Source organism: Ceratina calcarata, unplaced genomic scaffold, assembly GCF_001652005.2.
Source record: "Ceratina calcarata isolate Rehan_Ccalc_2016 unplaced genomic scaffold, ASM165200v1 scaffold111, whole genome shotgun sequence".
Classification (NCBI taxonomy): Eukaryota; Metazoa; Arthropoda; class Insecta; order Hymenoptera; family Apidae; genus Ceratina; species Ceratina calcarata.
In genome coordinates this window covers 285,223-312,803 of record NW_017132019.1, presented here as the reverse complement: position 1 = coordinate 312,803, position 27,581 = coordinate 285,223, and the positions used below count along the sequence as shown (strand labels likewise).

General features: G+C 42.4%; 2 protein-coding genes across 10 annotated transcripts; one reads left to right on the top strand and one right to left on the bottom strand.

Moving 5' to 3' along the window:
* The first annotated feature begins 1,473 nt into the window (after positions 1-1,473).
* On the top strand, positions 1,474-18,704 carry ninaC (STKc_myosinIII_N_like and MYSc_Myo21 domain-containing protein ninaC). Of its 8 annotated transcripts, XM_026811546.1 has the most exons (24): positions 1,474-1,585; positions 6,105-6,326; positions 6,554-6,735; positions 8,209-8,313; positions 10,833-11,224; positions 11,302-11,392; positions 11,477-11,572; positions 11,654-11,839; positions 11,973-12,161; positions 12,224-12,423; positions 12,522-12,862; positions 12,930-13,140; positions 13,205-13,346; positions 13,408-13,869; positions 14,040-14,329; positions 14,388-14,650; positions 14,797-14,871; positions 15,011-15,192; positions 15,263-15,459; positions 16,004-16,104; positions 16,685-16,902; positions 17,016-17,215; positions 17,295-17,379; positions 17,463-17,801. In XM_026811546.1, exons 2-24 carry the CDS (start codon positions 6,128-6,130, stop codon positions 17,799-17,801), a joined length of 4,746 nt encoding a protein of 1,581 aa, XP_026667347.1. In that variant the 5' UTR covers positions 1,474-1,585; positions 6,105-6,127. The 8 variants fall into 8 exon arrangements, 6 of the variants coding, with proteins under 6 accessions (XP_026667347.1, XP_026667369.1, XP_026667361.1 ...); XM_018019929.2 differs by lacking the exon at positions 1,474-1,585 and having other exon boundaries at positions 5,966-6,326; positions 17,463-18,704; XR_001916480.2 differs by lacking the exons at positions 1,474-1,585; positions 17,463-17,801 and having other exon boundaries at positions 1,678-6,326; positions 16,773-16,902.
* A 57-nt stretch (positions 18,705-18,761) lies between these two features.
* On the bottom strand, positions 18,762-23,536 carry LOC108622232 (protein bric-a-brac 2). 2 transcript variants are annotated; one of them, XM_018019968.2, is made up of 7 exons: positions 23,100-23,536; positions 22,401-22,838; positions 22,216-22,318; positions 20,970-21,385; positions 20,272-20,275; positions 19,315-19,733; positions 18,762-19,255 (listed from the first exon to the last, which is right to left on the bottom strand). In XM_018019968.2, exons 1-7 carry the CDS (start codon positions 23,277-23,279, stop codon positions 19,043-19,045), a joined length of 1,773 nt encoding a protein of 590 aa, XP_017875457.1. In that variant the 5' UTR covers positions 23,280-23,536; the 3' UTR covers positions 18,762-19,042. The 2 variants fall into 2 exon arrangements, with proteins under 2 accessions (XP_017875457.1, XP_017875466.1); XM_018019977.2 differs by lacking the exons at positions 20,272-20,275; positions 20,970-21,385.
* Between the last annotated feature and the right edge of the window lie 4,045 nt (positions 23,537-27,581).

Sequence of the window (27,581 nt, the reverse complement as noted above, 5' to 3'; positions counted from 1 at the left end):
TTCATCGGTTTGAAAGTGACAATTATCTTTTACCATCGAGAACCTCGAGCATCGAGATATTGTCAAAGCAAACTCGTTCAAAGCCTCTCTAGTTCATCGATAGCAAATTAGATTTTCGATTCTACGGTATACGCGACGATTAAGATTTCGATTAGATTAGTACCGAAATCGGACGAGGGCTTTTATAATCGCATTCTATGCGGGTCGGCGCTCGGCGCAACGTCGATAACCGATAATCCAAAGCAATATAATTAGAATTTTAAACAATCCCTTAGATCAATCGTTCAACTCTGTTGCCAGGCGAGAAGGAGCATCTCGTTCAAAATTCATCTGCAACTTATTGCAATTTCCTACAATAATAGATTAAATCCATACCAATTTATAATAACAAATTTCATTGTGCGACAATTTATATTAAACTGAACGTACGAAATATGTTCGGTTAATAAAGTTTTACTCGAATGGAAGAGGTTTGAATAATCGAAATTTCATTGTAGAAAAAAGAGGAAAAGGCGACTCAATGGAAAGAGATCCTGTTAATCGAAATTAGATCAGTGGATAGGAGACCCGCGGAAGTGTCTCGTACGAAGAGACGCGTCACGTCGCGACGCGTATTCGCATTAACTCGCGGCTCCCTTTGACGAACTACCACCAGACCAAGGCGACCCTGAAGAAGCCGCGATAAAGCGCATTAATTTATCGGGCGACCCTCGGCAGATCTTTTTCAAGGCGCATCGATCCGGCCAACGAGATTAGAACCGGGAGCACGACGACACTTTTTACCGATAGATACTTATGTTTACTATACCCGTGTACCGCAACAATTATTTCTCGTGCCCTTACGCTTCGCGATTCGCGGCACGTTCATAGTGCCAGCGAAAACGATCACGATCGCACGAATATCGATCAGATTAACGTACAACCATCGGAACACTTTTCTTTTTCTTACGTGATCTGAATATATTGGAAACACGTGATATTTCTAATCGAGTAACTCAGACTATTGTATAATAAATAAGTAAACTATTGCACTCCTAATAATATTTCAATTTCAAGCATTTTGCTATATCGTGGATTGATTTATTTGTTTAAACAATTCATAAATTTCATCATATAATCTTCGAATGAAGAATTACTTATACTGAAATGTTATGTAACAATTGTGGAAAGGGAAGCGAAGCTTCCGATGATTGTCATGGATGAAGCCTGTGGAAAATGAATTTGTGTTTCTTAAAGCAACAGGAAAGCGTTGCATATACGTGCTCAAAGAGAACAGGAAGAGAAAATAGCGAAGCGAAGACAAGAAAAAGAGAGAGAAGGAGAGAGTTGGGGCTGGACGACGATCTCTGGTACGAAATCAATGAGCTAACAGGCTTGCGAGTTAGCAGTTAGTTAATTAAGTCGGCGTTATTGGATCATGGAAGCCAAGCACCCCACCTCGGCGGCACTCCCTCGACGCAATCATGACTACCACCCTACACGAGCGTCGTAGAGCTCGGCTCTTACTTCGGCACACGAGCATTGCGAACATTGCGAGGGTGGACGCCGCAGGGCCTGCACAACCTGCCAGACGTTTTAATTAGAGGTGAGTTTCATTCGTGAGCCACGCTAAGAGCCACCACCGACCCGACCCCCGTTACTTTTTAGTACTACTCTCTTACCAAGTAAGTGTTTTACACCTTCCTTTCAATGCTAGACCTTGCACAGGCAATGTCCTCTCTAGCGCGTCGACGACGCGGAATGAACCTATGAATCGTGCAAGAGTCAGTCGTGAATATCCCCGTAAACAGTGGAACCGGTCAACGATACGAGCCGACGTCGAAAACATGTATTCGATATACATATTTCCCATGCAGTCTGCAAATATCCACGTGTAACTTCGATTTGAAAAATAATCGGAGGACGAGTTAGTGAAATTCTTTATTTCACTTGAAAACAAACAAATCTTGGATGCGAAGAGATGATGAACTGCAACGACACATCGACGATGGCACAGCTTATCGCGTTTGTGAATAAAACCGCGATTAACGAGTTATTGCTCGATGGAATAGGGAAGAAGGAGAATTGAACAGTGTTGAAGAAAGAAAATAGCTTGAAGAACGGAGGTACATACTACAAGAAAGAAGAATGAGAAAAGGTGTATAACGCGAGGTGCTTTACGTTCCACGTTGCGCGTCCCGGAGGTGCCGGAACATGTGTTTCAGCGTGTTTTACCAAGACGCCGGGGAAAAAGGGAGAAATCCGTAAATGCATAGAGAAACGACAGGGGAGGCAGGAGGAAGAGACTACCGCGGAGGTAAATCCGCAGGCAGGTGTCGTCCCGAACCAACTTCGGTTGGACAAGAACGACAAAGACGGACACGAAGACGATACTTCGGCCGAGGACGGTATTTCCAACGAGAACGAGAAGGGGGATAAAGGAAAAACGAGAGGACGAGAGATACATTGTGGTAAGACAGAATTCAAAGAGAGTGAGAGATAGAGAAACAGAAGAGGCAATCGAGAGTCGCGGACCCCGGGAAGAGAATATAGCGGAAAGTTAAATGTTACATGAGCTTCGAGGAAGAAGAATAGCGGTGAGATTCCCGGTACCGATTAACCCCCTTACGGAAATACCGCGCAAGCATGCGACGATGAGCGGACGACTTTTCGATCCGCGTTCGATCGCGAGAACAGCGACACCTCCACCTCGGAATCCCAAAGAGATGGAAGCGTTATCTGCCGAAAGGATCGATCTTCAAGGATCTGTAAAAGGTAGCGATGACAGAAAAAGAGGAATATGTAGGGGGAGAACGAGAGGGAGGAAGAGCTCGCGGTGCAAGAAGCAGAAGCCTCGTGCCTCGTATACCACCGTGATCCTTACGTTTCTTCGATGACGACAATCGATCGGCGTGCCACGATATCGGATTGATACGCGACAGCTCCGATACGCTGGTTTTTCCGTGAGGCGGCGAATGAATCGGTGATCCGAACGCCGAATCGAGGAGGACGGCGATTTGCGTTTACTAGTTTTTCCGATTGACCGAGACGCATTGGAGGAGGCGCGTTTAAAGGTACAGGAAACCCCGCGAAGGGAACAGAAAAGCGAGAGAAACGAGCCACTTGTCACCAGTTTACCGTACTTTCCGACGAAAGGAGTGTCGAACCCTTTTCAACCGGTCCGGACCGGTCGGCAGCCGATCGTTTTCGGCTTCTGTGCCTCTTTTTCTTCCTCTTCTTCGTCTCCTACTACCGGCGTCGGTGCTTCTTCCCATGGTTTCGCGGTGCTAACATTCCGGAGCTATACCAGGAGACCTTCTTCGAATATCAACTTTCCCACACGATCTCTTTTCGAGGAGGCGCGCTCTGCAACCACCCGCTCTCATTTCGTTTTCGCTTCGTTTAGTCTCGTCTAACGGACGAAGATTCGCGATCGCGAGGAGCTACGTTACGTCCGGTGAAGGTGGCAAAATCACGGGGAGGACATGATTGATTTTTGACTGAGCAGCCGATCAGGTCCGTGTGCGAATCTTTCCCACAACAAGCGTTTTGTCGCCCCCACGTCTGGTTCCCTTTTAAAGAGCGCCAGCTCGTCACGATCGAAGGAGAAAGAGAGAGAAACATAGCTCGCGTACATCGCGAATCAATGGTGAGAAACGAAGACGACGAGGAGGAAAGAACTGATGGACCGAGTGGCACGGAAAGCTTTTTCTGAAATCACGGGACCCGCGTCCCGTACTTCTCCCGCTTACCTCTCCACCTTTCTTCTCGTCCGTCTTCTCGCGACGCGCAGTCGGGCATCAATAATTTAACGCCCTGTCGTACCGATAAACCTGCACCGCTCGACAGCGAACACAACGAGGAAAAGGAAGAGGGAGAGAAAGAAGAAGAACGGTCTCGTTCGCGAGACCACTGAGAAAACTGATTGTGAGGGGGAAGCACGGCGTCGTATCGCATACGACGCGAAGAGAAACAGAACCACCGTGTGGAACATCGTGGATCAACCCGGGTTTCTTACGTCCGTCCGTTCACGTTCACGTATAGTCGGTGACGCGTCGCCCTCTCGCTCCGCTCCTGCTGTCTCTCTCTATCCATCTCGTTCACCCTTTCTCCCTTTCCCTTTCCCTTCCTCCCGATTACAAACGGCAAGAAGCGGCAAGAAGCAGCATTACACGAGACGAGCCGCGCCGACAAATCGACGGATTATGCCGGACGAGCGCCGACCCACCAGGAATAAATGAATTGGCTAACGACGCGAATCCTCTTGTTTCTCACCCCTTACCCCACATCAAACTCTCTATGTCCTCGCTCGACGTACCTATCTCCCTCTCCCCCGTCTCTCTCTATCTTTCTCAGTTTTCCGTTTTCTCGCGGTCCTTAAGATTGAATCTAGACGAAGATTAAAGAAAACCTTCCGACTAATATAATAATCATCCTAATATTTATGCAGCGCGCATTTACGTCAGTTTAAAGTTAATCGGATATTGTATCAATACTTGATCGCTCTACTGCTAATAATTTCGTCAGACCTTATACAGTTTCGTATAATCGTGATCTGATTGTGGACCGAGAGAAAGGAGCACGATCGTGAAAACATAAACGCATCGACACGAAACGAGTAACCCGTATTCATTAGTGGCAAGCTACCGTTAAACGCGACTTATTACCTTGACGAGTTCCCTAATGAATTCAACCAAAGGATTACGCGTTCGCGGCTAATGATCCAATAAAGGAGATACTTTTCTGGCGAGTAGTTTCGTGCTAACGAAGCTTGCCAACTGCATAATGGGGAAAAGTAGATGAATAGATCGAACAGCGGTGCGAAGTTTTACGAAACTATATAGAACCGCATCGATCGATACCAGGCCGATGTTTCTTCGGCAAAATGTTACCCACGGAACCTCGTCGTAACCCATTAAATACTCTTACGCAATCCGTGGGATCCGATAAATGGGATATGTATTACTCTACAGCGTTCCTGCAGCCCTACAAATACCACTAGGGATGCGGATCGCGGAAGAGAAACTACAAAACTGACTTTTCAATTAATTTCGGTTCTTTATTGCAAACAAATTATTTTTCCATGCTTCTCATTATTTTTTTTCACGTACGCCTGAAAAGATAACTTCGAAACACTTATGTGGAAATTCGTGCCCTACGCTTGATTTGTTTCTCTCAAATAACGAAAGCCGCAGAAAACCCGCAAGTTCTCTCGTGCACCCGCCCTTCGTGCAACACGGTTACACGACGAATCGGTATAACTGTACTGACACGTCGGTCTCGTAATAGATTCCGAGCTTGAAAAAACAGATGCTCTACATTCGTTGTTTCAGAACGATGAGATTCGATGCTAGTTCAAATAATGAATATTATTATCAGATTCAGCATTAAATTGTTCAATAGAAATATGCAAAATCCAGTTACAGGCTTTTTCAAGTACAAACGGATAACAACTGAACGTAAATAACTATTTGTGTTCAACCGAATCATTTAAACTATCAGGCGTGTCCCGATTGTGAGCCAAGAACGGTGTCTTTCGAATTCCTGACGCAGCTTTAGCCATCCCTAGTGGAAGCTTTCAGGAAGCGAGCTACTAATTAGCGATTTACCACTCGCTCACGCGGCACTCGAGAAAGAATATAATTAGCACTCACCTTTGTGCCGATGCGCCGTGAAAACCCTTGACCAGTCGAACCTGGCCTCTTGTAAAAAATCCGTAGAGCCGTTCTCTTCGAAGAGTCATTCTCGACCTTCTCGTCGTGCTGATAGATAGGAAGAGGCACCGGGTTCTGGTTTTCTCTCCGATCGAGTGTGAAAAAGTGTACACGTTGACGAGTATCATTCTTGTGCCCCTATATCAACGTGTACTTCAATCTTCGAAACAAGAACGAAATTAATGATCCTTTTATTGTACGGTTTCCACGGAACGCATCCGCTGAAAGGTTCTCCGTTTGCACATCGCGGCTCCATCGGAACCGTTTAATTTCTATTTCTCAACGACATGTTCCAACCGCGTAATCGTTTGTGTTGCTATTTTACAAAAGCACGACTCTACCTCTTGATTATCATTTCGCCGAACGACGAACGTATTTCTTTCTTTCTTCGTGTTTTAATACTGTTTACAGGTAGCGACGAAGAACGTACGAAAATGAACGATTATGGATCCGGCAGGAGAGGACACAGACAAGGAGGAAGCAGAAGTGACGAGGATGAGCTCGATGAAAGAGAAAGAAGCATCCTTCAACGGATGGACAGTATACAGGATCCGGGAAAACGATATCTCTTGAGGGAGTGCATAGGGTCCGGCGTGTGCGGAGATGTTTACGAAGCAATCGATCAGCAAGCTGGTACGCAATTCGTTTAATTCTCTTATAACTAGACTGTAGATTTTATGCATTTATAGAAAAATATGATATGCAGAAAATATACAGAATGCACGCAAGAATATCCATTATGTGTTCATTATGTTTGGAGGATAAAGAAAGTCTTAATTCCATTCATTTAAACAGATTTCACAAAGCCTTATTGAAAACCTTTTAATCGACACGATGCTCGTAATATATTTTTTCCTCAGGAAATAAAAAGGTTGCAGTGAAGGTGCAAAAACTGACGCCAGAGTCACAGTCTCTAATAATCGAGGAATACAGGGTACTTCGAGAGTTCGGGTCTCATCCGAACCTGCCGGACTTCTACGGTATTTATCGCAGGAGATCAGGCAAGAAGACTGAGCACGATCAAATATGGTTCGTCATGGAAGTGAGTAGTATTCAGTCCCGGAGCTACGCTATTATCGCATTCGACGTAGGTGTTATTTGCCCGGAACGTTTACATCGCGTTCGAACATCGCGTTCGAGATATACCCGTAACAGCACTGCTCTAACATCGTAATTCTTCGGTGAAAAAAAGGAAAGCCCTAAGATCGCGAACAGACACGGTACGAGAACGCGCGAGGGTGGGGTTTCAGGGCAGAGAAAGAGGGGAATAAAACGAGATGAAAAAGAAAAGAGGGAGGAAGGCAACAGCGCGGCGATGGAAGAAATGCTGTACGTAGGTACCCATGGCCAGGACCCGGAGGCAATTTCAAGCATTTGAGACGGTCGAATACACGGATAATTTACGACACGCGCGGCCATTAAACAATCATTAAACTCGTTCGTGTACGCAGGTGAGCCCTGGCACGTCGCGGCCCTAATTTACGGGTGGACCTCCGCGGTGCGCCCGAAATATTATTACTTATCTCGGGCAAAGCGTCGATATTCGATTTAACGCGTACACGCGCGTACCCTCCGCATTTCACGGTCTCCGAATACCGGCCACGCCACTTTATTTTCTCTTTTTAATACATTCATTAACTCGGAAATACGATGTTACCGTGCAGCATTATACTTATATAATTTTTTGCCGCGCCGTTTTTACTTTGAAATGAAATTGTTAATAGAGTGGTCTCGCTCGTGAATCGCTCGTTGCCGAGACGTAACGCGTAGCAGAGGAACAAGTACGATAGGTGGCTAGCTACAAGCGGCAAAGAAAGTTACAACTGATTTTGCAAGTCGATCGGCAACAGTAAAAAGCTCGGTAAACGCTCACGCAGGCATGATCGTCGAGTCCAGAGAACAGGAGGCATGGAACCAGTTGAAAAAGACGAGCGACACGCAACGACAATGTGGCGAAGATTTATCGCCGATGGTATTTCATATCGTATCGCGGGTAGGCACTACGGAGCACGTACTCGACGCACAAACCGGGTATAGACGAAGTTTTCGTGCCTCCGCTTGATGCATCGAGAAAGAATGCATCGCGTGCTCGTTCCTCTCGAAGATCGCAAGAAACTTGTACAAATGCTTCCCCGCGCAGAATCGTCGTGGCCACAAAATCAGACAGAGATAAATTTACTGGAACGCATGGTCGAATTCAATTTCATAATTGGCAAAAGCACTTGGACATTAAAAATGTGATCGCATTGAAAAGTGGAAGCCTGAACAGTTAACCATTAAAAATAGCAAGATTACGGGTCTTATCGTCGAATTAAATGCTTTCACAATTTGGCGCGATACAAATCGGAGATTAGTAGCTTGAACTGCTATTAGTGATCAATGATTACAACATAATCCTAAAGTAGAACACGAATACAGGCATTAAAATAACTCTTCTACAATTTCCAATAATTACTATGTTTAATTTACATATTCACATTTAAAATAATAATCGTTTTCATGGTATGATTCGCAGCTTTGCGAAGGCGGCTCCGTGTTGAATCTCGTGCACGGTCTTTTAGCCATGGACAAGAAGATGCGCGAGGAACACATAGGGTTCATCCTGAGGGAGGTGATTCAGGTAAATGTTGCAAAACAAATCGGGACTGTCTTTAAAATGGAGCTTGACAAGCCTTCGGAGTCGCGGTAATTTTTGGCCATTCGGAACTGTTCCGTGATTTACCCCCTACGGGCGCTGGCAATAAATGCACGTATTGCCCTGCGAGCGAACAAAAGCCTCAGCAGCAGGTAGTAATACGCCACGGAACTTTATTATAACATAATTGTGTCCGATGGTATATCGTTGTTCGAATCGCGTCACAAATTGACAGTGCATTTTTAAATTCGTTCGGTTCGAATGAAAAATGAAGACTTAAAGAAAAACGAAAGGAAGTAGAAGATAAATGGAAGAAGTAAGGAACGTAGATAATCAAATCGCGTCGATAAAAGAATCTGGTCTTGTACAAGATAAACGTCGATTTAAATATGTTGTCCATTAAGACACGGAATGTTGCGAACGATACTCTTCAAGTAGAAGATACGTAGCATTTATATTATCGGTTGACGTTCGGTAACGACAAACGATGAACGTAATTGGAAATCATTTGAAAATCATGTATCCGCTAGATAAATTATATCTGAAATACATTACCTTCATCGTTTATTGTTACTAAACGAAAACTGATAATATAAATACCATGTAGCTTTTATTGCGTATGGTAAGTAACGTTCCGTGCCTGAACGAGTAAATCGATCTTCACTCGGGCGATTCACATATATCTGTACGTGCGAGTAAAGTCGAGAAATGCGGAAAGGCTCGCTCTTCAGCGTATAAATTAGAAATAAGACGGGTAAGATAGCTGGCTAATTAACCTACTTCCAAATGAAAGACTGACCATTCGCCATTCTATCTATTCCTATCTATTCGTTGAGATCGTAGACTTCCCTTCGAATTCTCTAGATATACTGTTTTTACTTGTCGTTGGTATAAGACTTTTCCTCGTACTAACCCTTGTGGCTGAGATCAGTATATTACGACTATTGAATACTAAAAAGAACTCTGTTCATATGTCTGTCCTAAGAAAATTCAAGATATTCGCAACAGAATAGTAGCTAAACGACTTTACAGAGAAATAAGATAAATGCGAAGGGAATAAAGCGAAAAACGTGACGCAGACGGATTACGAATGTATCCCGCTTCATAGTCTATAATTTTACTAGAGGATTCGCTCGGTCACAAAGGGGTAATGCACCATAATTCCGTTCCCTTCCTTCTACGGAATAATAATTTACTGTAATGTCGTACGAGAGATACGTTTCTCTGACTGCGTTACCTTTTTCCAAAGGGAGCAACCGCGGTACAAAACAAACAGAAGGAAACGATTAGAAAAAAATGTTGGACGGGTGTCATTTGCACGTCAAACGGTGCAACCCGATCGACGCCAAAGGTAAAACGCGCGTTTCCGTTTCGAATTGTGCGTCGTTTCCTTTCCTTTCGGTACTCACACCGATGCACGCAGTCGCGGTCCGCGGCTTCGGTTTCCTCGCAAAAACATCGGGGCCGCGTAAAATCGATGGGTTCTGCTAATTATCTTCGCCGTGAGAACTCCACGAACTCGATCCGTCCACCTATCGACGCGAAATATTTCCTATCTCCTCTTATCCGGAAACCAAATGATTAACCATATTAGAAATGAGGATTAGTTCATTACTATATCTGAAAATCAGATTACGTCTATTTTGTCCAACGAATGTACTAAGCGTGTCGTTGTAAATGGAAAAGCAAAACTGTAGTTACTGATCGACTACCGAGAAAATGAAATCTGCAATAAATATCAGTGCGTGTTTGCAACACCTATCAAGCTATATGTATAACGACTTTCAATGAAATCTGTCGAGACGGGATAGGATCGCTGAGACTGTCAAGTAACACGAAACGGTAGGCGTTCAATACGCATTAACGTTCGCGTACGTTAGTTAAACGTTCCTAACCCGTCGCACAACATTACGCCGGTGTCTTTCACTTGCTCCGTATCATCCTTCGATTTCCAATCAAATCGAATCACGGCTAGATTACGGGCACGTTTTTAATTTGTGGCATAGGTTTTCCCGGTACACCGAGGCACGCACGGGGCTTCGTGCATTCTTTCGTTTTTCTCCCTTTCTCCTCACTCGTCTTGCTCTCTCATAAAAATGCAACCAACCCCTTCGTAGTTGTCGTCGTCGTCGACTTCTTCTTCTTCTTCTTCTTCTTCTTCTTCTTCTACTCCGTCTTCTTCCTCTTGTTCGAAAGTCGCGTTCTTCGCCTGCGCTGCTACGTGTTCCATGGAGCCAGTAGCAATTCGTCCACGGTCGCTCGTGCGGTAAATCAGGCCACGTTGACGTTTAATGCCGGCAAATTACACGCGAAATAAATGTTGGCGGAGAACGAGGCACCGGTGTCTACGCTCTCTCGGCAAAATCGTACGCCCGGGGAGAAGCGTAAAGAGAACCGAAAGTAGAACCCGAAGGTATTCGATAGCGCCTTGTCGTGCCCTCGACTGTATTACCCATTTGCTTGTTTCCCGTTCGGATTCTTAATGAATTCACCGTACCCGCCAGGCGATGGTTTATCTCCACGAGAACAACATAATGCACCGCGATATTCGCGGCAGCAACATTTTACTAACCAAGGAGGGCGAAGTGAAGCTGATCGATTACGGGCTATCGAGAGTGGTTCGCGGCGAACTAGGAAAGAGGTACACGTGCATCGGTTCGCCGAGCTGGATGGCACCAGAAGTTGTGATGAGCAAGGGGAGCAGTTCCGACGTCGGTTACGGAAACAGAGCCGACGTATGGGCGGTCGGGATAACGGCTATCGAGTTGGCCGACGGAAATCCACCCTTTCAGGACATGCATCCCACCAGAGCGTTGTTTCAGATCGTGCGTAATCCGCCGCCGAACTTGTACAGGCCGTCCAATTGGTCACAAAATTTTAACGATTTCATTGCCGAGTATGTTATGTCTGAAAGTCGTAACTCTAAAGACCGCCAAATTGGAATGTCGTTCGATACGTTCCAATTCGTTCTAGGTGTCTGGAGAAGAATCCTGAAAACCGGCCGTACATGGCGGAAATAGCCGAGCATCCCTTTTTAGCGGATATACCTGAGAACGATTACGTGGTAATGCTATAAAACATTTAAAAAAAAAAAAAGACGATAGGGATCTGAGAAGAGAAGACTGATAACGTGAAACGATGTTTTCAGATGACGAAGGAGATTAAAGTATTAATGATGGACGCTTGTGGGAAAAGTAAATACGAGCCAAGGCCGGAAGTAATAGTTCGAAAGGGTTTCCTTAAGGTAACGTGTTCCAAGTAAACGAACTGCAGTGTTCTTACTAACAGAGATAAGTACACACTTTTATCTCTTGTCTCGATTCAGACTCACCAAACGGATCCCATGGAGCCCATGTTCATGGAAGATCTTGCCGCGCTCGAAATACTCACGGAAGACGCGATACTGGACGAACTGCATGAGAGACTGAGGCAAGGCTATTACCACAGCTTTATTGGTGATATCCTATTGATTTTAAATCCAAACGAGAACCAAGACATTTACGGGTCCGATGTAAGTATCGATGAATTCTTAATATTCAAGATAAAGCTATCACCGATAGCGAGTTGTATTATCGCTTGATCAAGTTTACCCAGGAAACGCAGAAAACGAGATCGCGTTAAATTCACGATTTCGTTTATTGCAGTATCACACAAAGTATCAATGCAAATCGCGATCAGATAACGCGCCTCACATATACTCCGTGGCCGACAGCGCTTATCAGGATGTGATGCACAACAATGAGGCTCAAAACATCGTATTGGCCGGCGAGAGCAATTCCGGAAAAACGACCAACATGCTGCACCTTGTTCGACATCTCATGTACTTGGGGAAAGTAAGCCGACGCCGCGGAAAACGAAAGGAGCCGCTTTTCAAGTTCCGCCGGTTTCGTTTCAGAGTTTGCAAGACACCGGGGCGAGGCTGATGCGCGCTATCAAGGTGATTCAGGCTTTCAGTAATGCCGCCACACCTCTGAATCCTAATTCCACCAGATGCGTGATGGAGATACAAACCACCTATGGATCTTCCGGGAAAGCCTCCGGTGGCATATTTTGGATATATCAACTTGAAAAATGGCGTGTTTCTACTCGTGACAGGTAGAAAACTCGTGACTGATCCGTAAATTAAATCTCCGTTTCAGTTTCCGTTACAGCTTCTACAGATTATGACAATTAAGAGGAAATACCGTTTGCAGGAATCAATCGAACTTTCATGTGTTCTACTACTTGTACGATGGCCTCGACGCTGTCAGCAAATTGAAAAAATACGAATTGCCACCGGGAAGGAGGATGCGATATCTCCGAATAAGCGAAAAGGGAACGGAAAGAAAGCGATCGTTCAAGGTTCGGAATGACCCACGCGGGAACGTGGTCAAGTTCGACGAACTCAGAGAAAATCTAAGGATAATGGAAATGGAGGATCATTGCGAAACGATTTGGAAAGTATTAGCGGCGATCTTAATGCTGGGCGAGGTTCGTTTCGTCGAAGGCAACGACGGAGAAGCCGACATGGATAATAGTGAACCTGTGAAAAGAGGTACGAAACACTGACGCTTTATCAATGGAATTTCATATAACTGAATATACTGTTATTCGTGTTGCAGTTACGGAACTTCTCAGTTTAGATGAGAAAAAATTTACCTGGGCTTTGCTCAATTATTGTGTGCTCGTCAAAGGGAGCGTCGTGCGACGAAAGCACACCTGCGAGGAAGCGAAAGAAGCGAGAGACGTATTAGCTAATACTATGTATCAACGATTGGTCGATTGGATAGTAAATACTATCAATCACAAGTTTACAGTTACACGTGCCTTATTGTGAGTTTCGAAACGGAATCAATTAACAAAGAGAAATCGTTGCAAAGACATTTATCTTTTTCAGCGGCGACAAATACGTGATTAACGTGATAGATCTATTTGGATTCGAATGCTTCGCAGTAAATCGACTTGAGCAACTGTTAGTGAACACTATGAACGAACAGATGCAATGTTACTATAATCAAAGAATATTTGCTTGGGAAATGGTAAATGTTAAAAGTAAATTTCTTTAAAAATGTAGAACCTTATAACGATTTTAATCCATAGCAAGAACAACAAGAGGAAGGAATACCGGTGGTACACGCACACTTTTACGACAACAAAGACGCGATAGACCATCTAATGAGTCGGGACAGAGGTTTATTCAGCATAATTGATGAAGCGTCGAAGAACATGCTCGATTATACGTACATTATGACAAAAATAGAGCAACGATCAGATAGTGTTTATATAAAACCGGTGAGTTCTCACGAATTTACCATCGCTCATTACACAGGAAAATTGGTTTACGACGCTAGCGATATCGTCGAGAAGAATCGCGATTTTGTATCGCCGGAAATGGTCGAAACGTTCAGGCAATCGAGCATCGAGGCGGTAAAGGACATGTTTACGAACAAATTGACCAAATCTGGTAACTTGACCATGGTCGTCGAGCATCCGAAAGTTACAGAGAAGAAAACTACCAAGGGCAAGTGGGGCGCGCTAATGCAGGAGACATCAAGACCGAGGGTGAGATTGTATCATTTTAATTTTTGTATGATTTATGATTATTATTTTTGTATGATATGACGAAGCAAGAGAACATAAGATAGAAAAATAGATACATAAACCAACGATTTCTCTCGGAGAAAACTTGATTAGCAAAAATTGTGATTACTTCACGATTATTTTATACACAGAAATATAACACCGCATCCCGAGGACAGTATTCCCAGACACGGAAACTGAGAACGTGCGCGGCTAACTTTAAATCCACCAGTCTTGAAATCCTTAAGAACCTTTCGACAGGTGGAGGAAGTGGTGGTATTTATTTTATCAGGTGCGTGAGATCCGACCTCGAAGGGGCGCCGCGCGGCTTTTATCGCGAGGTCGTTAGGCAACAAATCAGAGCGCTGGCCGTTCTTGATACTGCTAAAGCCAGGCAACGTGGTTACCCGTGTAGAATATCTTTTCAAGAATTCCTTCGAAGGTAATTATCCTCCGATACGATCGTCTTTTTCGTTTTATTAAAACAAATTGATCCTCAGGTACCAATTCCTGGCGTTCGATTTCGACGAGAACGTCGAAGTAACAAAGGACAATTGTCGTTTACTATTGATCAGATTGAAAATGGAAGGTTGGATGATCGGAAAGACCAAAGTGTTCTTGAAATACTATAACGAGGAATATCTGTCTCGATTATACGAAACACAAGTGAAAAAGATTGTAAAGGTTCAATGCATGATGAGAGCCTTCCTCGCGCGAAAAAACATGGCATCGAAAGTGACGTCGAGTGCGAGAAAAGATGTCGGTAGGTAAATCGATTTTCAAAGGAGGCAACGTTTCACTCTTTCGGGTGCGAGCTGATCACCTGCTTTGTTCGATCTCGTTTCAATTTTTTGAATGGCTCGTACTTCTTTTCATTCATGTCGATAAGTTTAACGAGTATTTTTTCAGTGAAGAAAGCGTCTATAGAGAAGAAGGAGTCGGTGGACCTGTCCGAAGATCAAGCAGCTGTAATGATTCAGAAAGGTATAAGCAGTTGTAAATTGGGAAAAGAAATTTGATTTTTGATGAGCCTATTAACTATTAATTCGACCATTACCATTCATTAATTCATATGGAATCGTAGTTAACTGACTAAATGTTTCATGTGTAAAAAATAACATAGCATACAGGGGACATGTAGTGAGGAAGGATACGGCATCTCGCCTGGGAAAAGAGAAGATGGATCCGGAGACAGTGGAGATGATGAAGATGTACAGCAGCAAATGGAGGTCGAAGAGCATGTTCCAAGTCCTCCTACGTTACCGTGCAGCCCGATATCAAGACCTCGTGCAATTCTCGCAACAAGTGGGTCTACTCCGTCGCATTTCCTTACTTTCATTTTCAGTAGATTTCATCCCGAAACTTTATTGAACAGGTGCATCTATTCAATCAAGCGATAGTAACATCTCTCGCAGCGACGAATGATCAAGTATCTCTAGGCGAAGTCAACTCGAATGTAACATCATCCGCGTATTTAGGCCAGATGAAACCACCCCAAGTGCACAAGTTACCTTTCAACTTCCATAACGAATTACCTTTCCCCGACATGAGGAGAGGAATGAAAGGTCTTGGGTGAGTCAATTTAACGTTACACTCTCTTGTCAATGTCTTTTTTTCCGTTAGCCGTAGACGTATTGAAACCGAGAAACCCATAAATGGGCCCAGATCGATAGAAAACGCTTATGCGAGAGTTATAGTTCTAATGATATTAGCGTCGACCATCATCATTAAATGTCATTCACCATTAAATCGCATCCGTATCCGTGTATGTAGTTGTCGCATGTATGTCGCTCTGTGTCTTGATCGCGTCCCGTTTGACGTAACTTGTCTGTCACGTTGAAAAAAAAAAAAAACAGAAAAACACGAGAACCATTACGAACATCGAGGTGAAAACGTGAAATTGGACAGAGCAGCCTCTTTATTAGTCAATGTTTGTCCAATAATTCGTCCGTTGCTTGTTCTTTTGGTCACGCGTTGCACACGTTTTTTGTACCTCGCGCGCACATGTTTCCGTCATTATTTTTCTCCGTTGTGTGCCGTCTCTATCTCGAGGTAAGAGTCGCTTAAGAACTCTCCCGGAGACTTGTGGCGTCAATTGAGAAATACGTTCTCGCAGATCTGCGTCGTCATCGGTGTCTGACGATGAACATGAAGCCTGGGACGCGCCATTACGGAGACAAACGGTGCCTTGGGCCAACAGGAACACTCGTACCAGAGGTGCCTATCACATTTTGTTTCATCCAGTCGAGGTGCATCAATATCGATACTCGCTCGTACGCTCTTATATCCATACGCGAACGAACGAAACTCTTTTTCATACCTTTTTCGTGCATTTCGAATATCGCTCTTCTTTTTTAACCCGATCCGTCTCGGATGGCTGCGTATACAGGGTGCGTCGGGCGTTATCACTCGAAACTCAGAACTCATGAACCTTCTTCATCCCCTATCGATATAAAACATTTCCATAGCCCACTCTGTACATGTAGCTCGTCCGACTCGGCACGTTTTCATCAGATTCTCTTTCTCTTTCAGTCGTAATTACGACGCTCGCCCAATAGACCGAATGTAATTAAGTAACCGATTTCGAATCGCTGGATAAAGAACAACCGAGATTGTTATCGTGAAAATTTCGATCATTCTATATAATGTACATACATAGATATATAAGTGGGGTGCGTGTTGGGCGTCGAAAGCGCAAGAAAACGAGAAAAGAAAATACTCGATTGCCTGTGCCGAGTGGCGACTTCTTTTTCTCGGAGAGAACTCACTCTCCATCGGATTGCTCTGCATTTTTCAGACGTCGAGGTTCAAACAACGAACTCGCCACATCGAGTGGCGCATTCGGGCACCGAGGGACAGAGTCTGATCGACACTCCGTTTTCCAGAGATCCGAATATCTCGGTCCGATGTCCACCGGACGGGTCATCCCGAAGCAGAATGGGTAACTCCGGGTATCATCAACCTTCGAGCAGCCGTAGTCCTGTACCATCTGCTCACGCTCATAATCCTCGCTCAGTAAGTGTTAGGCGTTTTCAAATAGGGCAAGTTTAGCCTTTTCTACACGTATCTTGATCACTATTAATATTTTTTCAATATTGTCGACACGTGTAATCACTAATTATTTTCAGAATTACGATAGTACCGACTCGATACGCTCTAGAAAACACGCACCGCCTCCACCGATACCGTATAATCAGCCACAACCACCCCCGATGCGCAGCGCTGACATTTACAGCTCAGATGTACGAAGTAAAAGTAACATAGACACAGCTAGTCATAATTGGGACTATGAGGACAAGACTAGCAGAAGTAGCAGTCATCCTAATCGGTTCGATCAAGCTATATTAAAGCGAAAATTAACTGTTACATAAATGTGGTCTCATCTATTTTTCTTATATTCGTTTCAGCATTAATCCGATTCAAGAGTTGCAGATGATAGGTCGCAGAAGTAATTACGACGAAGAGAGCGACGAGCCACCGTTCAATTTTCAGGTGAGAGAGAGAGATCAGAGAAGATCGTGCACGCATGCGAGAAATTATCAGAGCTAATCGTTGCCTACGACTGATTACACCAGGCGATGCTGAGGAAAACGGGTCATCGTCGAGCATCAATGAAACGTACCCCTGTTTACGATAGTCATTCTCATTCACCGTCACCACTGCCAGGTTCGGGTTATCGTGGGAATCGTGATACCGAGTCGAACGTTGTGTACAGAAGCGGAGGTAGTCGCAGGGATGAGTCGCCCGAGTGGAGTCCGAACGAGATGGTGAGGATGTCTGAAAAATACGGAAGAGAAGGAGCATGGGGAGAAGACCGTCCGAGCACGATAGGTCGAAGCGCCGCGGCCAACGAGAGCATCACCGAGGAAATCGCACCGGGGATCGTCGTCGAAGGATACGTGGCAGAGTTGTGAACGATCGACGCAACAATGGGAAACATTTCTACACGTATAGCGTATTATGCCACCATTAACAAAATAATAATAATAATAAGACGACCAGTTGGAATTAATACCACGAGAATAATATCAGAGAAGCCTGCAAGATACCTGTAGCTGACTCGATGGAACGAAAATATGCACGACTCGGATGATTTGAAAAGATTGACACCCAATTAATCGACTTTGCTGACATGGAGAGAATTTTTTTTATGCAGAAATATTGTACATACGTATATTTTTTAATGCTTTTCCTTCTGTTCTCTTTTAAATAGACAGGAATCCGATTGATACCAATCCAATTGATGAGTCGTCTTTTGTAATTTATGTTCGAATCTCGCGAACGACCACGAAAATCGACGCTGTCAACTAGTGTGCCTACAGTGAGCGTCATCGTATCTCCAACAGTTAGCAATACTCCTCACCGACGCGCAATAATTTGATAACTTAATATAAAAATCGGCTACAAATTCTCGTTTAAATACAATCGATTCAGTAAGAAATATCAAACCAAATATTACACATAAGACAATAAAAAATAAATTTAAGTTGAAATAAATTAAGACAAAATAAGCTATTGAAACTCTACACGCAAATGTCGTGCAATCAACATGATGCAAAAAGGATCTTCAGGATTTTTCACTTCAATTCAAAACAATGCTTTTGTATACCCTTTCATTGCACGCAAAGGCACTTATTTATCGAAACGAATCGAGTGAATGATGAAAGAAAGTGCACCCTGCACGATCGGTTCTATTGCAAAGCACGAATTCTCCCATCACGTTCACGAACTAACGCATTTATAAAAATTTCAAACGACTGATGCACGATTATCAGAAATACTTTAAAAAATAAAGAATTAAAAAAAGGCACAAACCATCTGATTCTTAAACCGTTCATTTATATCTCGTATCTCCAAATAAGAAGGAAACCAGGGATGAGTCAAATATTATATTTCTTTGTACAAAAATTTCATCAATACAACAATACTACCATTACTGTGCAGTATGATACTGGCCATTGACAACGATTATAAGAACGATAACTATATACAACGAGAATACATCTATATATATATATAGAAAATATATCTAATAAACAAGAAACCAAGTATAGCCGAATAGGCAAGAAAGCACTTAAAAAAATATGAAAATCTCGTTCATTTGGTTGTTTTTCTTAAGATATGTACGTCGTAGTAGAATTCAGTTGTTTTTGTTTTAATTCTTTTCCGATTGAGAACTATCTTGATTACTATTCTGTTGAGAATTTTGTTTAATTATATTAACTAAAGTATCCAACCTGGTGGGGCGCGCGATTTGCAGAACCATGTGAGCTTCCTCCAGTATCAAAAGACCGTTGTGCGCATCGCTCGCCGATAGATTATGCGTCAATATTACGTGACGCCTCCAGGCCGCATGCGTAGGGAGAACCTGAAAAATGTGAAGCGTTCATCTCCCGTCTTATCGGATTACAATGATTGTCCACATACCTGGAAACACCACTTGCAGTTTAGGGATGGAGATATCGTATGGACGGCTTTGATGTGCCTTCGCCGGAAACCCCAACTCGTGTACGCTCTATCGCAGAACGGACACGGGAAGGGTGGATACACCGTGGCACCCTTCGCGCTTTCCTCCGGCAATTCGGAATTGCCGGCGGTAGCCGGATAAGTGGGGAACACAGGACGGAGAACACTCGCATCCGGTTCGGTAAGGACGTTCCCAGGCTCCTGATGATCGGACATCGAGTAAACATGATTCGGCGAATCGATCTTGACAGTGGATCGATGAGCACTCCAAGCACTCCGATCGTGGTCAATTGGCAATTTCGTGTGACCTTCCGGTTCCGGCGATGGTGTCGAGATCTCTCGTGCAGCAGCAATTACAGTTACGCTGGGCTTCGATGATCCTGCAAGTAATTCCAGTCCGCGACTTCAAATTTTCTTCGTTCACTATTACTATCTTCGCCAGTTGCCCGGTAATCGGAGGTAGATGAGGTATGAGATGTAGGAGATTGTTGATTCTACGCTCAGGAGTTATAAACTTCAGGAATCTGGACGGATTTTGAATGGAGGTGAATTCCAGTACATGCTGGGTTGTCCATTCATACTTCTGATAATTCCTCTTCTCATATTTAAGATCTCGAGGAGACCGGGATTTCGGGAAATGACGAGACAATTAAAAATGTAAAATAGGTTTATTTGCAACCAGTTGTATGTGTATGTTTTCGTGTAGGTGTATTTTGTCTACAATCGTATGGGTTTAAATAACAGTTAACTTGAAGCGTTTCGCACGTTCGCGAGATCAAGTACGTGAATGTAATAAGTAAACGTGAAAAACAAATTTGTTCTTTCTGGGTTGAAATAAATGATAAAAAAAGAATGTCTCGTAGCACGGCACTCGAAACATCTTATATAAATATCCTAGAAGCATGTCTCCTCTCTTACTACTCTCATTGTAATATATTCCTTTTCTTTTTAGTGTACGTAAATTCCTCGATTTGACGTTCGCACACGTAAACATATGTACACCTACGTATCTACCTATGCGTGTAATGCGTGTGATAGTACTTGACGTGCCACCGAGCGTAAGAAAGATTTCGCGTGCCCTAAGAAACAACGCGCTTAACATTAGTTACGTATAACTGTAGATCGTTTATGGCGAGAGTGCATAATTTGCTTAAACATCGTAAATGAACAGAACAAAAAGGAATGTTAACGTTGCATAAGGTACAAAATACGAGGTACAAGGAAATCCTATAAAGGAAAGATCGACGGCTCCATATCGTAAAACAATAATCGTCGCAGCTCGCATTGCGCGATTAGAACGAAAGACAATGGTAAAAAATTCAAATCGAGTTTAAGAATTACTCGATCATTTGCTTCGTCAAAGTAAACATGAAGCGTAAAAACAATTGGACTGTGCCCAGAACATTTTCCATTCCCCTATTACTCCCATTCAAAACGTTCTCCTAGCAGCCTCTTTCAGAGAAGAAAGAACACGGGAACTTCCGAGGCGATCCAAAACGATCCTAAACGATCAATAGTCGATCGAAACGATCACCGAGAGAAATACTTCACTCCAGCCAGTGGAAACGTTTCCGTTTTACCCCTGACCTGAAACGCCCTAGTCATTGAGTATAAACTGATCGCCTCTGGAACAGATACCTTTTCAAGCCCCTATTACTAGTATCGATTTTGGTTACGCAATTTTTCCACGTCTCCTCCCATTCAACGCTATTCGGTGCAATACCACTAAAGTGCAACAGGACTTCTCTTATCAAATGTATTTTGTTACTATCGAACTGTTGTTTTCCCATCTTGCCGTTCACGTTACAGAGGATCCTCTCTTCCGGGGTAAAAAGAATCTTCATAAGGTCACAGGCCAAATGATCCATCGGTCGAGAAGACGCCCACGTTGAGATTATCTCCGGGCTTGGTAGAAGATCGGCGTAAGGCAGTTGCTGATACGCGTATAGCAGCGGCTTCACATCCGAGAATCCAGTTAGGCCGGATAACCCAGATAAACCGGAAATGTCTTCAGCAGGGCTATTCCCAGACCCTGCCACACACATCAGAGCACAGCCTGCTTTAGACACGGGATCGCCCTGACGCGTGAATTGCAGCGTGATCAAGCAAATTCAACGAAGTTTGTTAAATGATCGGTCGCGTATCGTTTCACTCATCTCCATCATCACGCATGCACAGATATTTTATACGCGTACACGTTTGATAAAGTCTATCGATCGAATCACTGAATACTAGAAGCCAGGACATTTTGTTTTATAAGTAATGTAAATATGCAATAATAAACGAATTGTTCAAGTCTTTCTCTGTCCTATCTTTCGTTTAATTACCCACCCGTGCCTTGACCTCTAGTTTCTCCGATTGTAAATTATTCACGCTTCACTATCCTAAACGCGCTTCCAACTGATGAAAATGAAAAGAAACGAAAGAAACACGTGCCACACCAATGGATAAAGCAGAAGAGACGATCAAAGCTAACTCAATGATTTGGCAAAGCATCGAAAACAACTGCGCACCTAAATTCAATGAAATTGCCAATCGTATAATTCCATTGATTAAATCACGAATCCCTAAATAACGCCTAACGTACGTACTGCAACATTGATCGCAATAAAACGTTGCATCTATCGATCTTCACCATGTACGATATATGTGAAGAATTATTGCCTTTTTATTTCCTAGCGTGTAAAATTTTAAAACAGTTCCAGATACTTCCATATAAAAGTATTAAAACATATGCGTCAAAGTATAACTTATGAAAACATATGCAAATGAGAAAATAAATATAAATTCCATAAACAACATGCCTTGTGTTGCCTATTATTGTTTATAAAACAATGTTTTTCATTTTACAGTTACACTTACCTTGATTTGCATCAATCTGCCCTGTGTCCAATCTTTGTGCTGGATCTTTCTCTGTCGCAGACTGTTTTTCTGATTCATCCAGTATCGTCTCTAATGGTTCCATCTGAAATATAACAAATACCGCTTCATTAGATTCAGTTTACTAAATAGATTATCAAACTTCATTGATAAAGTTTGTAACTAACCTTCATCTCTAAACGTTGATAGAATGGATTCTGCAAATCTTTTTGCAATGAATGATCACTTTCTTTACCACCTTGTTCACTAGTAGTAGATTCATCTGTGCTATCTAATTGTGTTACTTTAGGAGTCAGTGCTGTTTCTAATATAGAATTTTGATGCTTATTCAATTTTTGCTTTTTCCTTGGTGCCTCTTCCTTAGAAGATATGGTGCCTTCTTCTACTGCCTGTTCCAGCTCCACTAATCTTTCATAAGACTCCTTAGCGAATATATCTCCACCAGAGAGGCCACGAATTTGCAAAGTTTCTGCAGCTTTTAGAAGTGCCGGCAGATTTTTCTGTTCAATATTCACCTCTCCTTTATATATAAATATGAGTAAGGCTTCCAATTCGCTAAAATGCACATCTTGGAGTATTATAACTGGGTGTTGGCAAGGATTTGTCTGTAATGTAACAAAAAGTAAAATGATAGTTCTAATTATTCTGAAAATGCATTAATAAAAGTCATATGTTATTTCATTAAATAAAGTTTGAGATATGACACACTTCAAATGTACACTAACCTAAAGTACAGTGTTGTCATTTTTAACTAATATTTTTGTCATATTTCATCGACCAAGCACATTGATGAAAAACTTAAACCGTCAACGGAACGATTACGAAAACATCTAATGAAATCAAGGTAAATGATAGAGAAAACTAACCTGAAAAACTTTCTTGAAGAAAGGACTACTCGCCGAAAGGATCACTTTGTGGGCTGTAAGACACTGTCCATCGCTTGTCAACGTTACGTCCACTAAACCTTCCTCTTCCCACAGGCTTTCGAAACTCGTCGCGATATTGTTTAAAAAACTGTTCCATTTTAGACATATTTGATTTGACATTTCGCTGAGAAAAAGTATACCGTGTCTGTTAAAATGTTATCACCGCGCGTTACGGAACGTTCGATACGTTTTCGCCCGTCAGTGACGTTTCATCAACGAGGACAATGGGCCGTCGACGACGACGACGACGAGAGAAATAACAACGACGACGACACGTTGACAACGGCAGCGACCGCGATATAACAGCAGTCGTGCCCGTGCCAGGCACGCACAAACATCCTTGGTGCTGGACACTGATGGGTTGGGAGAGCGTAGTCAATATGGCCGCCATGTTTTCTTCCAGTGCGCGCGATCTCAGGAAGCTTTCATTCAAATGCTACGCACCAGATTCTTATCGTATTTATCACTTAATTCATTTGAAAACTTTTGCATAAAATTATTTAATAGGTCATAAATAATCTTTCCTTTACACATGACTTTGAATGCTAGTTTTAGTTGTGAATGCTACAATTATACAGCTGCTATATAGATATTTTTTAATTTTTGAATAAAGGGTCAAGGGAGACTTGATTGAAATAATAAAAAAAATGGTTCAGTGGATTGTAAAGTCGTATTTAACAGTACTTGCGTGCATGCAAAATTGTATAGATAAGTTCGTAAACGCAGACTTGTATACATTACAGTATTCGAATATTATGTATAAGCACGCGTGCGAGCGTGCGTGCGTACATTCTCGCGTGTCTATAATACTTGCGTGAGCTCTGTCTTATAACAGTATTCCATAATTGTCACGGTCCTATCTTTACGCCTTTGACGCCAACAGGCTGAAGCATTCAATAAAAAATATTGTACATTTTATAAAATATGAACACAACGATTTTAATCCTTCAGGAATTAACGGTTAGTTAATTCCCCGAAATTTAGAAATAATTTACGTATCCGCGAGAATTTAAAATAAAAGATCCGTTAGGCCTATTATTTGTATACAATCTGCTTATAGCTCGCGATCTATTTCTTATAGATCCGAGCTGTGACATACGGACGAGCAGAGGCCCGGATTACAAGTGCCAGAGAATAGAAATGGTCTTTTTTTGGCACGTGTTATAAAATATATTATAAAAATAGAGCTGTGTATCGGTACATATGTTTATACGTAATATACGTTTCATCAAGGAGGACAATGGGTCAGTAGCGAACAGTCTAGCTCTTAATATTTCGGTATCTTCGGAGCAAATTCGGGAGACGCTCTAATCCGATTAAGACGAAAGAAATTCCGTTTGGTTTCAGGATTTAAATCAACTGATTGCTGAAAAATTGAGGACTCTCAATCTTTATTCGAATAAATAGGAATTCGATTTATTAAATTGAGCGGAACTCTCCCGCAATTTAGATCCTATCGGAGCGGTGTTCCTTCGGTCATCGCTTGAACGCTTGTTCGCTGGTTAAGCAGGTCCATTTCGCTGGTAAAAGTAGCACTTCGGCGCCATTGACCATCATACCTGCTCTGTACCGTAACATTGTAACCATTCGTTATTGCCCTGTTCTTCCTCCTGCGAAGTGGCATACCTCTGTCGGCCTAGAACCCTATTCTCAGTTGTAATAGGTCTACTAATATTTTCCTGCAGGAGAATTGCCAAGCAGCAACTGTGACACTGTGATTCGTCACATAGATCACTGCGGATTGAATACCGCAGCAAACCAGTTGAATTGCCAAGGAAAAAGTTCGGAGTACTTACAACATTCCGTACTTTCCGAGGCAAAATTCGAAGATACGTATTCGACACGAGGAAAATAGTTGTTCTCTTCTCGTGTCCACAATCAAAATACAACCCACGCGAAGCGAGTACGAATTTATATCTTCGTATTTCGCTTATCATAATATAAGCACGAGTTTACGTGCGGTAATAAATCAATCGCACCTTGTCTTCTTCCAGAGAACAGTGATCGGGAATTCGGCCGCGAAAGGAGGCTGAGGGCTGCTCTCTCTTTTATATTTCCTTTTTCTTATTTTATTCAACTGGAGTTTTCTTTTCTTAAATATCCGATTCTCATCCTCCATCTCACCATCCATCATAAATTGTAGTTTACCTTGAAAATTTCGGATTTCTTGGCATATTATTGAACACCTTCTTTCCTTATTCTATTCTTATTTATAAGTCTCATAAACGAGTAAAATTAAATTTTCTAATGACCGTTTGGGTAACCCGGTAAAACTAGTACAACGTTTATAGGACTACAGAAAAAAAGAAACCTTTTTCCTCGTCTCTTAGAGTTCAATATACAAATTTAGCTAGTAATTATCGTTACCTGAGTTAATGTCGGCAACCCTGACCTGTTTGAAATGGCTGTTTTGTCCGTGAAGTATTTACCTCCGTATCCTGTGAATACTTTTATTACCAGAAAGACCTTGGAGGGTATGTCTAGAATCCATCGTGAAAAATCTCAGGTACAGCGATATTGATATTTAACAATTCTATTCGATAAGCATGGTACATTATTGTACGTAAAACTGATCTGAACGCTATGCAGAAAGTGGGGTGATATCATCGGTCAATAGGAGTAAACTGCTCTAAATATATACATAAAATACTATCCTACATTGGTGATATACACTGGAACTTCCGAAGGAGTTTGCACCATCTGCCTCTCTTGTTTCCTTTCTCATTAGAACTACCTGACCGTTCCCGACTTTATTTGCCAGCGAATTATTGTCGCTAACTGACCTGAAACTTACGGGATCGGCAATAAAAAAAGGTCTAGTAGCTACTTAAAGCTGCACACGGAGGGGGGAGAAGGGGGATTGGGGAAGCCGCCGGTCCGTTCTGAGGTTCCATGCTTTTGCACGATTTTTCCCAATACCTCGAACTCTCTGCTATGGCATTGTAACTTACGGCGGAACCGTCTTTCAAGGCCAAAATTTCTTTGGAGAACACACCAAATTTTCCTTACGGTACATTGATACATTTCCAACTTCCAATACTGAGTCTACAAACGGTTATAAAAGAGGTTTAGATGTTTCAATACAGATCCCGACGAGACTAACAAATGTGGGCCTTATTTTATTGCTGATTATTCCACCGTCTGATCATTCTCACTTAAAAAGTTAACGATGGATTTTCAAACTCTGCACGAAACATATTTTCTAAAGTACTGGATATAAACGGGACTTACAATTAGAGTTTAAATAAAACTTATGCCAGTATAATCTGTACCTCCCGGGTGTCTTTGTGAGGCATAAATAAAGCCTTATACAAGTATAATATACATACAACAAACCTTATACAATAATTTATAGTATAATATCCTAATATTTTTCGCATATCGCTGTTATTATAAATTATAACCAACGCATTGTATTTAACTTTTCTTTAACTGGTTCTGATCGGTTTGGCTCTCGTGCCTCGAGTTGTGAAATCATCTGACATTTTTCTGATTAGACATATGTATACCTGAGTTCCCGAAAGTCTAGGAGCGTTTCGCGCATTGGAATCATGGGGGTCGCAGCGAACTCTCTCCACAGGTTCAGTATACACGGTAAAGGGTATATTGAGATGGGCAGAACGATAAAAAACTGAACTGTGCCCGCTAATAAAGGTATAGATGTTCTCGAATTTGTTGCTCGCCCTCGCGCTTTGTAATAAAAAAATCAATTCGAAACCGTGCGCTGATGACATGAGACAAGGTAACACCAGGCGGGCGCGATGCAGCTACATACACACTCGCGTTCTCGCCTTACCTTCATCGGAATGTACTATTAGCATATAAATCGTTGACTACAAGGCGGGACAGTAGACGTAAACAAATGCACGTGGTCAACACTTCAGCAGGATAGCTGCAGCCACGATATGTGAGCGAGTGAGAGATTCTGCGTATATCTACTTCTCGTTGAGCAACTTATATTATATTATTATTATTATTATTATTATTATTATTATTATTATTATTATTAATATATTAAGAAATAAATAACGTAGTTTTAATGAATTTATTAAAATATTTTAAGCAAAGATATGGTTTGACTTTACACGTATTACAGAAAGTGACTACATTTTTTGGTCTTTCTGTCTGTCTTCCGTGTCGGTCGTGAAAAATGAATGAAAGACGAAGAGAGAGAGAAAAATGAGAAACTGAAAGAGTGTGTAATACAGAAAGTAAGTTGAAAGAAGAGTATAATTTAGAATATAGATTCAAAATAATAAGGGACATGGTAAAGTCCGAAGGCCGTTCGAACTCGAAAGACGTGAACTATCAATAAAGAATAATAGTAATAATAATTATCTTTGAGATATTGGAAGACTTAATTTACTAGACAATGTATAAAAAAGAATTTTTTTAATTCGTCGAAATCACGAAGAAGCACCT